The sequence below is a fragment of the Myotis lucifugus genome, unplaced genomic scaffold, assembly GCF_000147115.1.
Source record: "Myotis lucifugus unplaced genomic scaffold, Myoluc2.0 scaffold_19, whole genome shotgun sequence".
Classification (NCBI taxonomy): domain Eukaryota; kingdom Metazoa; phylum Chordata; class Mammalia; order Chiroptera; family Vespertilionidae; genus Myotis; species Myotis lucifugus.
The window spans coordinates 11,360,470-11,373,693 of record NW_005871067.1 but is presented as its reverse complement, the minus strand read 5'-3'; the positions used below and the strand labels follow the sequence as shown (position 1 = coordinate 11,373,693).

Here is a 13,224-nt window from a genome sequence, read left to right as displayed (position 1 = left end):
TTACCGTTCAGCATCAGTCTTTGATCCTATAATGAACCTAAAATATTTAAAGAAAGAAAAGTATTAGATAAGAGTTCTCTTAGGGAGCACTGGGATTACTTTTGAAGGCTTCCATATTTTACTGACAGTAACTTAATAAATTAAAATCCACCAAGATATGAAACAAATTTAAAATAAATATATAGCAAAATTTAGCATTGCAAAATAAATAATATTGTGAATAATTTGGCTGGTTTAATTTAAGGAAGATTTATTTTGCCACAAAACTTAAGTATCAAAATATAATCTGGGCTGAAAGTTACCAAGTACTATACAACCCTGCAAGTGTCTGTTCTACAACAAAATTCACTGAACTGTGTGCAAGGCCTTCTCTTCACTTTAACCTATAGCAGCTCTTCAGCTATAGTCCCAGCTGATTATTGCAACCAATGGTTTTAGAAGTCATCAGTCTACATAGCAGGAACACAATATATTTTAGACAAGGAAGATAGTTTACTGGCAACTCAGAAAAAAATGTCTTCGCTACGTCTTTAAAGAGTTTGACATTTATGTGTTTTCTTAACAGATTTTAATAGTGAGTTTATTTTTTTTAATTACCAATTTGAATGATCTTCTGTGGAGGAGCTGAAATACAAAATGTAAAAAAAAAAACAAAAACAAAAAAAAACCTGGTTAATGCAGCTCAAACTTTAACTTCATAGTTATTAAATCAAATAATTTATGGATATGGAGAATGACTGAAAGATAATAAACCATACAGCATTTTTGCAGCAACTTCCTAATATAAAGGCAAAAAATTTTTATTTTCTTCTTGCCAAATCTAATTGGGTAGCTTTCTTAACTAATTTTTAAAAATAAGAATATATGTTATTCCCTTGTGTTTAAAAAAAGTTCATCAATTGCCCTGACCGGTTTGGCTCAGTGGATAGAGCGTCAGCCTTTGGACTGAGGGTTCCCGGGTTCGATTCCAGTCAAGGGCATGTGCCTTGGTTGTGGGCACGTCCCCGGTGGGGAGCGTGCAGGAGGTGGCTGATCGATGTTTCCCTCTCCCTTCCTCTCTGTAAAAAAATTAATAAAAAAAAAAAGTTCATAAATTGATTTAAAATGACCAATATATATCTTTAAGGGGAAGATTTATACAAATAAAGGTAATAAAAATATCGGATCCTTCTAACTTAGTATACAATAGAAACTGCTAATGTAAAAATAATTAGCAGAGAACTCCTGACTGCTACTGTTTCCTCCCATCAACTTTTACTTAGAGCAGTGGTTCTCAACCTTCCTAATGCCGCGACCCTTTAATACAGTTCCTCATGTTATGGTGACCCCCAACCATAAAATTATTTTTGTTGCTACTTCATAACTGTAATTTTGCTACTGTTATGAATCCTAATGTAAATATCTGATATGCAGGATGTATTTTCAATTGTTACAAACTGAACATAATTAAAGCATAGTGATTAACCGTTTGAGTCCCAGGGGGTATTGAAAAAACACTGTTGAAGAATCCCAAACAGCGCAACCGCGCTTTCTCTAAATGAGTACGAAAAGACCCAAACAGCGTGATAGCGCTTGTTTTATTTTATGTCGAGAAATACCAAGCAGCGCGATGGCGCTGCTTGGGACTCAAAAGGAGCTGTGTGATGTACTTGCGTCAGTAAATCTGAGCGCACGACTTCGACAATCGGTAACGCACCGTCAGTTGTCCACAATGTTCGAAATGTGCTGGGTTTTCTCGACATAAAATCTCAGCGGCGCGATCGCGCTGCTTGGGACTCAAACGGTTAATCACAAAAACAATATGTAATTATATATGTGTTTTCCGATGGACTTAGGCAATCCCTGTGAAAGGGTCGTTCGACCCCCAAAGGGGTCGCAACCCACAGGTTGAAAACCGCTGAGTTAGATATTTGTGAGGTTATTCTTTAAAATCCATCTTTCTGCTGTAGTTTCAATTAGTATTTTGTGTACATAAAGACTTTATAAACAATTCAACACAGATCTGGTCCCTGCTTTTTTCTCCTTTTCATTATTTCTGATTTTCGAAACATTATCAACTTGATTAAAACAGAAAACTAATAAAAACAAAACTAAATACTGGTACCTTGTACTAAATATATGTAGTTCATAAATTTAGGAAGCCAAATCTAATTAATGTATTTAAATAACAAATGAATCCCCAAGGGAGAAGTTTTATTCATTAATGGTTTATCAGTAGTTGCTAAATGAATTCTGATGATTGTTTTTGTTAATTACATGTATTTAACAGAACTCACTGGGATGGAGAAATCTGGCTGTCAATCTCTTCATCTTTACATGGCTGAATTTTACCATAGTAAATTGGATCACCAAGTGACTGCAAAATGGTCAGCTTTGTTTTCTGATTACCAGCTTCACATTCAAATACATAATCATCTTTGACATCCTGAAAAAGATAGAGCATCCCATTATGAACAAAAGGGGGCTATGGAGACATCCAGTAAAGATGGTGGCACAGGCAAATTTGGTACTCCCCGCCTCCTACAACAACATCGAAATTTACAACTAACACACACAACAACCATCATTCAGAACCACCTGAAATCTAGCTGAATGGAAGTCCTACAGCTAGGGAATTAAAGAAGAAGCACATCAAGTCTGGTAGGAGGGGCGGAATTGTGGACCTGGTTGGTCCCACACCCATGTGTGGCAGTTTAAAATTAGGAGGGATATGTTAGCCATGGAGGTTTCCCTGAGGAACACAGGGTTGCTGGACCACATCAGGCCTCCAGCCTAGGGTTCCAGAGCTGGGAAAAGAAGTCCCCATAACTTCTGGCTGTAAAAACGAGCAGGGAGTGTGGTTGAGTGACATGAAGGTGGTGGGAGTCCCAGGCAGTTCCTCTTATAGGGCCCATGCACAGACTTACTTGGACTCACTCCCTCTGAGCTCCAGTGCTGGAGCTGCAGTTTGAAAGAAACCTGGGCCATTTGGGGAGAAACTAACTTGTCTGGAATCAGGGCAAGAACTGGAGGGGTAGCTTTCTCCCAGACAGAAGTGCTGCCAGAGGCCAGTGTTTCTGTGCTGAGCTCTCCCTATCACAGAGCTGACAGGCTGGGCCATATCTGAATCTCCTTCAACATGGCTTACACTTCTCACCCACCCTGGTGATCCCTGAGACACCCTCCCTACTTGCAGACTCATCCAAGCCATTTCTAGTGGCTTTTCCATATAACTGGCCTCTCCTGCCTCTTCTTTAGATTTTCCTAAAATCTCTCAAACAAGTAGCAGCTGACATCAGCGTTCCAGGTACTTCTCAGTAAGGGGCCCCAGGCCCGGCATTTGCCACAGCCCGCCCTGGTTCACAGCTTGGCCTTTCCTGGGCACCTCCAAACTCAACATAAATAGCAGCCATCTACAGACTGCTTTATAGCTCATACTGGGTAGCCCCAGATAGGGCACAGGCAGAGGCTGACTTTGCACCTCCTGGGAGGCCCCAGAGGCAGTGCAACTCGTGATCAACTTCGACCACACGAGATTACAACCCTACCACTTTCATGAGTGACACTGAAAGGGTCGACACAGTGAACACCAAAGCCCCACTGAACCAAGTCCAGTTCCATAGGGTTGGCTCCTGCACAGCAGCTCTTCAACTATAGTCCCAGCTGATTACCACAACCAATTGGCATGGGGGTCAATCCCTCCCAATGATACCAATACAAATCAAGGCTCACCTATCTTATGACAGTGCACATAGTTCATACAGGGGTGCTGCTGGGGTGCCCAGCTCAGGCAACTGGTGAGGCTGAGCCACTGGGCCCTAGAAGATACTTACCAAGTCTAGGAGACATAGCAGATCTACCTAATACATAGAAACAAACACAGGGAAGCACCCAAAATGCAGAGACAAAGAAATATGTCACAAATGAAAGAAATCTCCAGAAAAAGAACTAAAGGAAATGTAAGCAAAAAAACTAATAGATACAGAGTTCAAAACAATGGTTATAATGATGCTCAAGGAACTTAATGAGAACTTTAAGGAACTTAATGAGATCAACAACATAAAAAAGGACCAGAGAGAAATGCAGCATACACTAACTGAAATAAAGAATAATTTACAGGGATTCAACAGTAGAGTAGAGGGTGCTGAGTCAAATCAATAATTTGGAATATAAGGAAGCAAAAAAACACCCAATTAGAACAGCAAAAAGAAAAATCCAAAAATATGAACATAGTGTAAGGAGCCTCTGGGACAACTTCAAGGGTACCAACATTCACATCATGGGGGCACCAGAAGGAGAAGACAAGGATCAAGATAACCTATTTGAAAAAATAATGACAGAAAAATTCCCCTATCTGGTGATAGAAATAGACATACAAGTCCAGGAAGCACGGAGAGTCCCAAACAGATGAACCCAAAGAAGCCCACATCAAGGCACATCACAATTAAAATGCAAAACGTGAAAGACAAAGAGAGAATCTTAAAAGCAGCAAGAGAAAAGCAGTTAGTTACCTACAAGGGAGCACCTGTAAGACTGTCAGCTGGTTTCTCAACAGAAACTTTTCAGGCCAGAAGGGAGTGACAAGAAATATTCAAAGTGATGAAAAGAAAGGACCAATATTACTCCACCCAGCAAAGCTATCATTTAGAATTGAAAATCAGATAAAGAGCTTCCCAGATAATGAAAAGCTAAAGAAGTTCATCACCATCAAATCAGTATCATATGAAATGAAGAAGAAGGAAGAAGGAAGAAGGAAGAAGGAAGAAGGAGGAGGAGGAGGAGGAGGAGGAGAGAAAGAAAGGAAAAGGAAGAAGGAAGAAGGAAGAAGGAAGAAGAAGAAGAAGAAGAAGAAGAAGAAGAAGAAGAAGAAGAAAGAGGAAAGAAGAAAGAAGGGGAAGAAAAGGAAGAGGAAGAGGGGGAGGAGGAGGAGGAAATATGATCAGTAAAATTGCAATAAATGCATATCTATCAACAGTTGAATCTATAAATCAAAATAAATGAACAAGGAATCTAATGAAAATAGAACCAGATGCATGGAAACATGGAACGGACTGACGAATCTCAGAGGGAAGTGGGTAGTAGAGCCAGGAAGAGACTGACTAAAGAATTTATATGCATATACGCTTTACCTATGGACACAATACGGTGATGAAGGCTTGGGGTTGGGTGGAAACCGGGTGGAGGTGGGCAATGGGGAGATAAAAAGGGAGACACCTATAATACTCTCAAAAATAAAGATTTTTGGTGTTTTTTTAAAGAAAAATCTCAAGATATCAGCTGATATCAGGAAAAGCGCACAAGAAAATTCAACATCTGTTCATGATTTCTAAAAACCACTAGGAAAATAGAAATAGAAGGAAACTTTCTCAAGAAAGAGCATCTACAAAAGTAAAAAATAAAGAAATCTATGGCTAACATACTTAATGGTTAAAGACTGGCCCTGGCCAGGTATCTCAGCTGGTTAGAGCATCTTCCTGATACACTAAGGTTGTGAGTTGGATCCCAGGTCAGGGCACATGTGAGAATCAACCAATGAGTGCATAAATTAAGTGGAACAACAAATCAATGTTTCTCTCTCTCTCCCCACCCCTTCCTCTCTCACTAAAAACAACAACAAATCAATAAATAAAAGTTTTTAAAAAGGGGGGGACTACCTGGCAGACCCGACAAACTCAGTAAGTGAAGGTAACCACATGGGATGTTCTGATCATAAAAACTCCTAACTGATTATGTTATAATGAAAGTCAGGTCCTCGCACCTATTTATGATAAATTAGTCTTTTACCTTATCCATTGTTTTTGTGCATCTAAGATAACATACTTAAAATGTCAGAATGATCTCTTCCCCAAACCTCCAGAGATAAACACCCCAGGCCCGGGGTAAGATAACCCCATCATTCCTATCTTTCACCTGCATACCTCTGTAAACCATGTTATATTCAATGTTAACTATCCTGCAGCCACCAGTGGAAAAAAAAAATTACCACTCTTTTACTTTTTATCCAATTCAAGAGATTTCCCTGCTTTACCTTCTCCTGCTTCCTTAATTTACCACCAATGGCTTTCATGTAACCTTCCTTCTTGTCTTTCCCTTTGATTAAAACATATAAAGCAAGCTATAAAACTTATTCTTTAGGGTATTTTCTCAATCTTTTGAGATTTTGCTTCTGGATCTGGCCTTTAGCTTTGGCTCAGATAAACTCTTTAAACCGTTCTTTCCTAGATTCCAGACAAACACCTTCTCTAGTAGACACAATCAGAATTAACAAAAATCAGACATAAATGACATACTAACAGATTTGGCAATAGGAAGACATTTCACTTCCACATTTACTTTATTTAATAAATTATGCCCATTTCTCCCGTTATTATTACAAATAGGGAAACTTACATAGAATACTTTCTTAAGAAACATACTTAAAATAATTTACTACTTACTAATTTGAAGCAAAACAAATCAGAACCATCAATATGCAACCAAAGCAAAAGTAAAAATGCAGTTATGCATTAAAATTACCTTTTAAACTGGAAGCCACACTTTGTTTAAAAAATTCAGATTCCAGATTAGGAACATTAGAAATGAAGACTATAATGGTTACTTACATGGGCTGGCCAGACTGTTGGTTGTGAGTCATCAGATTTGATAGACTTTTCCACTTTAGCATATTTCTCCACCTAAGCAATCAAATCAAGAGATACGAGATATAATGAAATAGTATTAAGACCAAAGAGAAGAATCTAAGTAACAATACAATATACTTTTTAGCACAAGAATTCTTGAGTCACTAATATCACTGACTACCATCTTAAGTAGTTTAAAACTCTCCTGATATATTCAATTACACCAGGGGTCCTCAAACTTTTTAAACAGGGGGCCAGTTCACTGTCCCTCAGACCATTGGAGGGCCGGACTATAGTTTAAAAAAAAACTATGAACAAATTCCTATGCACACTGCACATATCTTATTTTGAAGTAAAAAAACAAAACGGGAACAAATACAATATTTGTATTTGCATGTGGCCCGCAGGCCGTAGTTTGAGGACCCCTGAATTACACTAACTGGTTTTTAAAATAAAACAAAATTAGAATCAAATTATTTGCCATTAAATAAACACAATAAACACAGTGCTTTCTTGGACAGTGCCTCTTCTTTTTATTCCATAAATTGTATCACATTTGTCCTTTAGGAAAATCAGAATGTCTGAGAGGTGATTAGGATCAGGATCTTTCCCTTTGGCTGGATTTTTAATGAAACAGGAGCTAGCATGTAACAGTGGGGACAAAACTGGAAGGAAACTAGGGAAGTTACATTAAACTTGATCAAATCTATATGAACCTTTCCCAGTTTTTAGTAAGACTTGGGCCATATATATTGTATATTTCCTACTAGTCTGTGCAAGTCAAATGCTCTCATATTTCTGATAACCATGACATTGTTTGTGTTTTTTTAAATCCTCACCTGAGGATATTTTTCCATTGATTTTTAGAGAGAGTGGAAGAGAGAGGGAAAGACAGAGAGAAATATCGATGTGAGAGAAACACATCGATTGGTTGCCTCCTGCACACTCCCTAAAGAGGGCTCAGGCCGGGGAGCAGCCTGCAACTGAGGTACATGCCCCTGACCAGAATCAAACCCAAGACTCTTTAGTCCAACACTCTATCCACTAAGTCAAACCGGCAGCAGTGGTCGGCAAACTCATTAGTCAACAGAGAAAAATATCAACAGTACGACGATTGAAATTTCTTTTGAGAGCCAAATTTTTTAAACTTAAACTATATAGGTAGGTACATTGTTATTAACTTAATTAGGGTACTCCTAAGGCTAAGGAAGAGCCACGCTCAAGGGGCCAAAGAGCTGCATGTGGCTCGCGAGCCTCAGTTTGCCGACCACTGGCTAAGGCTAACTATGAACTTAAGAGTAACTTAGACTCACCTGGGTAACTGGTAAAAATTGGGATTTCCATGTCCCTATCCTGGAGATCTGATTCAGTAAGTAGGTATGAAGTGAAGCTTGAAATCTATATGTTTAACTGGTATCCTGGACGATTTCATTTAATCAAGCCAGATTGAGAAACTGTGTATTAGGGCTTTGTTACTCAAAGTGTGGTTTGTGGACCTCAGTACAACACAACCTAAGAGCTTGTCAGCACTGCAGCATTTCAGGCCTGAGCCCAAGCTTGCTAAATTGGAATCTGCAAGCAATCCAGGTGATTCGTATATACATTAAAGTTTGGTAAGCACTGCTTTAGATATCCAGCCTGCCCTCTAAATCTATATTTCACCCTTTGGTATTTACACTAAGTATCTCTTTCCCAGGCTGCATTCCTAGAGGAGTACATAAATTACCAAAAGATAATGTGGCTTACTCTGAGTTACATATTCAGTCTACTTTTAATGATTTTGGCTTTGTGCTTTTCACAATTTTTTTTTAAATCATCCTATATAATAAAAGGCTAATATGCAAATTGACCAGTTGCTATGATGTGCACTGACCACCAGGAGACAGACGCTCAACTCAGGAACTGCCCCCTGGTGGTCAGTTGCTCCCACAGGGGGAGAACTGCTCAGCCAGAAGCCGGGCTCACGGCTGGTGAGCGCAGCGGCAGTGGCAGGAGCTTCTCCCGCCTCCGTGGCAGTGCTAAGGATGTCTGACTGCCGGTTTAGGCCTGCTCCCCATGGAGTCAGACATCCCGAGGGCTCCCGGACTGCAAGAGGGCACAGGCCAGGCTGAGGGATCTCCCAAGTGCACGAATTTCATGCACCAGGGCTCTAGTAGATAATAAGAATAGTACACATGTTAGCTTGAAAAGAATGCAGAAGAGCAAACATCTGTTAAAATAACTAACCAATTATAAAAAGTTGAGTAAATAATAAAAAATGCAGGAGAAAGGAATAGGAAAATAAAATAACTAGAGACATCAGAAGATCCCTTTCCTGTCTTTGATCATGCATATTATAGACCAGCAAAGAATACCACCCAAGGTTCCTCATCTTGGCCACTGCTCTAATATTGTTAATTTTTAAATTTACCCAGTTTGAGGAAGAAGCATTGCTAGAAAATTATGATAAAATATTAAAAACAAAAAGAGGCATTTTATGCATATTATATAATATGTATCAACTTTTCCCATGATTTAAAATTCTTTGGTTATTATTCCTGCTCTAAACACAGACCTATATTAAGGAGTTACAGTTTTATTACACAAGTAAATGTAAAAGAAGAATATACCTTCTAAAACGGAGCAGCTTATTTAAAGAACAATTCATTATTTTGTTTTTAAAAAAAAGTAAGATTCTTTGTTTGCCCAAAGTATAAGCTACTATTAATTAAACTTAGGAACCTTATATAAAAATAAGTGAAATTCATGAATCAACTTACATCCACTTCAGAAGGTACAGTCAAATTACAGGGACTCCGTTTCCACATATCTACACACTGAAAAATTAAAAACAGTATAAATATTCTGAAAATTCAAAATAAGGCAAGGCTTTTGGCATAACAATAAGCTTCATTTTAAAAATATATTACTTACATTTCCTGCTTTAGAAATTTTGAGGTCATAATGCTGACCTACTTTTCTTTCCTTTCTTTTTTGTAAGAAATCAAGTAATTTTAGCTGAGGAGGTGGACAATGAGACAGATCCTGCTGTCGATTCAGAGAGGACCTGGAATACCTCTTGAAACACCTGAAATATTAAGAGATTTGAAATAAACTAAGCTAATAAAAGAAATTCAGAATAAATATGGGTTTAAATAAGTAAGCATTAAATATGTAATTAAATCACAAGTATCTGTAGAATACCACCACTTGCCAAGCATGGTCCTAGGCACCAGTGAAATAAAAATGAACAAGACAAACAAAATTCCTGCAACCATGGAGCTGACAGTCCAGTGTGGAAGATAGACATTCAGGTATAAACAGGTAAAATCAGTTCAAATAGCAATAAGCAGTAGCAGAAAAACAGGATATTGCAGTAAGAGACAAGAAAGGCAACATTAGAGAAGGAAAAAACTGATGAAATGTGACGGGAGACATGAATGACAAGGAACCAGCTATACAAAATTAGGATATTAGTATTTGAAGTAGAAAGAATTTTAAAAGGTGCTGAGGTAGAAATAAACTTATTTTGTTTTAAAAGCAGAAAAGATAGGTGCATCAGGGTCCACATAGGAGATGAGGTCAGAGAACAAGGCCTTACAGATCAATGATAAGGTGTTTAGATTTAGTATAAGTGATGAAATGCTTTTAGGTAAATTTAGACAAGTGGTAGCATGATCTGCTTTGATGTTTTAAGATTACTCTGGCTTGCTTACATAACGAATAGACCAGAAGGGATCAGAGGTGAAAGCAGGAAAATCAATCAGGAAAGAGTTTATTGTAGAAGCTATGATGATTATGGTGGCCTGGACCAAGGTAATGGCATTGGGCATGAAGAGATGTGGACAAGAATACAAGGAGACTCTTTAGGGCTTCTGACAGATCCAATATAGCTTTATTTCATTATTTCTAAAGACATATCATTTCCTCAGCATATCTTATTTCAATAATAAGTCAAAGATTTAGAAAATGCATAGGTGTTTTAAGCTCCTTCAAACTTGGTGAAGGTCCAAAATGGGCAACTCAAACAATTATGTAAAGAGAACTTAATGATGAGCCAATTATAACTGCAGTCCAAATTTATATGCATTAGTTTTATTAAGAAGAAATAAAACATTTAAAGACAAATTACCATGTTATAAAAAGGCATTTAGTTATAAACTGACTTCTAAAACTGTATTTTTCTATATCTCAAAATAAATTTTTTTTAAAAAATATATTTTATTGATTTTTTACAGAGAGGAAGGGAGAGAGATAGAGAGTTAGAAACATCGATGAGAGAGAAACATCGATCAGCTGCCTCCTGCACATCTCCTACTGGGGATGTGTCCGCAACCCAGGTACATGCCCTTGACCGGAATCGAACTTGGGACCTTTCAGTCTGCAGGCCGACGCTCTATCCACTGAGCCAAACCGGTTTCGGCATCAAAATAAATTTTTTATCGTTTCTTTAAAAGCAATATTAACAAAATTTAAACTGGTTACTGGATATTAGGAAGTAACAAAAAGGTAATTATTTCTGTTCATAAATGTCTTTATCTTTTTGGTGAATAGACTCTAAACTTATAGAAATTTTGTTCTTCAAAAGAATACAGCTTCACCAGCATGGTTCAGTGGCTGAACATCGACATTATGAACGAGGAGGTCGTGGTTCGATTCCCAGTAAGGGCACACTGCCTGGGTTGCAGGCTCAATCCCCAGTGGGAGGTGTGCAGGAGGCAGCAGATCAATGATTCTCTCTCATCATTGATGTTTCTATCTCTCTCCCCCTCTCCCTTCCTCTCTGAAATAAATATAATCAATAAAAATATATTTTAAAAAAATACAAAGAATGCATCACTTCAATACAAACCAAAAGTATTAAGAAACTTATAATACACAAAGAAAGTAATAAAAAGCAATTAAAAATCCTATTTAAAAACAAATACACAGCACTTACATACTTTGAGAGGGATAAGGTACCAGAAATAGCAAAATTTAGAGCTACTTGTTTAGGAGCATCTTTTGGTTTACCTTTCCACAAAGGTAATTACCGTTTCATTGGGTGTGTGTTCATCTTCTGCTTGTTATAGAGCAATCTATTTGCGGTACATGTTACAGCTATAGAAGGATCTAGACATAGTGGTTCAGTTGTAGCTAGAATCAGTTGGCTCTCAAGCAAAAGTTTGTCTTCCTGAAATGTGTAAGAGCACATGTCAGTACCAAACTTAAAATTTTCAAATCAAACATATCACATAATCTAGAAATATTCCTCTGAACTCTGCTAAGGGTTACAGAAAATATTTCAAGTTCTAATTCAGTGGGTAAACTTCAGAAACTTGACATCATAATGAAACTATTAATAGAAATTCAGTAATCAGTACAGTATACAAAGTGGTCAAATTGTAAGGATGCTTTTCCTTAATCCAGCAAGTATTTACTAAACACCTACTATGTGTTAGGCATTGTTCTAGGAGTGGGGGATAAAGTATTGAACAAAACAGTTAAAATCCTCTTATACAAAGCTTATAGGGTGATCAAGATGGGATCACAGCATTTTTAATAACTAGGAAGTAATAGTCCCAATTATATACTCAGCTTCATTTCATTATAATAAAAACTAGAGGCCCAGTGCACAAATTCGTGCACGGGTGAGGTCCGGCCAGCCCACCCTGATGGGGGCTCACTGGGGCCAGGCTGTCTGAGGGGAGGGGTGGTGGGTGGTTGGCCAGCTGGCAATGCCCCCAATGGGGGTAGGGGAGCCAACTGGGGGTGGAGCCAGCTGGGGCGAGGGGCCATGGGAAGTTGGGGGGGGGGCAATTGGCCACCATACTGCACATCATAGCAACTGGTTGTTCTGGTCATTCCGCTGGTCCGGTCACTTGGCACGTATGTGTGTATACACACACACACACACACACACACACACACACACACACTAGAGGCCCGGTGCACAAAAATTTGTGCACTCGGGGGGGAGGTGGGGGTCCCTCAGCCCGGCCTGTGCCCTCTCACAGTCTGGGACCCCTCGGGAGATAACGACCTGCTGGCTTAGGCCTGTTCCCGGGTGGCAGAGGGCAGGCCCAATCCCTAGGTGCAGCCCCTGGTCGGGCTCAGAGCAGGGCTGATTGGGGAGTTGGGGCGCCGCCCCCTGTCATGCACAGAGCAGGGCGGATTGGGAGGTTGTGATGCCACCCTCAGTCACGCTCAGGGTAGGGCTGATTGGGGGGTTGGGGCACCACCCCCTATCACACTCAAGGCAGGGTCAATGTGGAGGTTGTGGAGCCACCCCCTGTGATGCACAGAGCAGGGCCAATCAGGGGGTTGGGGCGCTGCCCCCTGTCACTCACAGAGCAGGGCCAATCAGGGGGTTGGGGCACCCCCCCCCCCGTCATGCACAGAGCAGGGCCCATCAGGGGGTTGGGGAGCTCCCCCCTGTCACGCACAGAGTAGGGCTGATAGGGGAGTTAGGGCACCGCCCCCTGTCACACACACAGCAGGGTGGATCAGGGGGTTGGGGCGCCGCCCTCTATCACCCACAGAGCAGGGCCAATCAGGGGGTTGGGGCGCCACCACTGTCACACTCAGGGCAGGGCCGATGGGGAGGTTATGGCTCTACCCCGTCACACACAGAGCAGGGCCCGTGGGCGGGGGGAGGGGGGTTGGG

General features: G+C 39.9%; 1 protein-coding gene across 21 annotated transcripts in view; it reads right to left on the bottom strand.

Annotated features, from left to right (window-relative positions):
* The window catches only part of SUPT20H (SPT20 homolog, SAGA complex component), a 43,755-nt gene that overhangs the window by 13,254 nt on the left and 17,277 nt on the right, over nt 1-13,224 (bottom strand). For all 21 annotated transcript variants that reach the window (XR_002828435.1, XR_002828434.1, XR_002828436.1 and 18 more), the window contains 7 exons: nt 11,612-11,751; nt 9,513-9,666; nt 9,359-9,415; nt 6,582-6,653; nt 2,277-2,425; nt 598-624; nt 5-37 (listed from right to left, as the gene is read on the bottom strand). Coding sequence is in view for 18 of the 21 variants with exons in the window: in XM_006085577.3 (XP_006085639.1) it covers nt 5-37; nt 598-624; nt 2,277-2,425; nt 6,582-6,653; nt 9,359-9,415; nt 9,513-9,666; nt 11,612-11,751 (632 nt within the window). In the remaining 3 variants the exon portion in view is untranslated. The remainder of the gene's footprint in view (nt 1-4; nt 38-597; nt 625-2,276; nt 2,426-6,581; nt 6,654-9,358; nt 9,416-9,512; nt 9,667-11,611; nt 11,752-13,224) is intronic.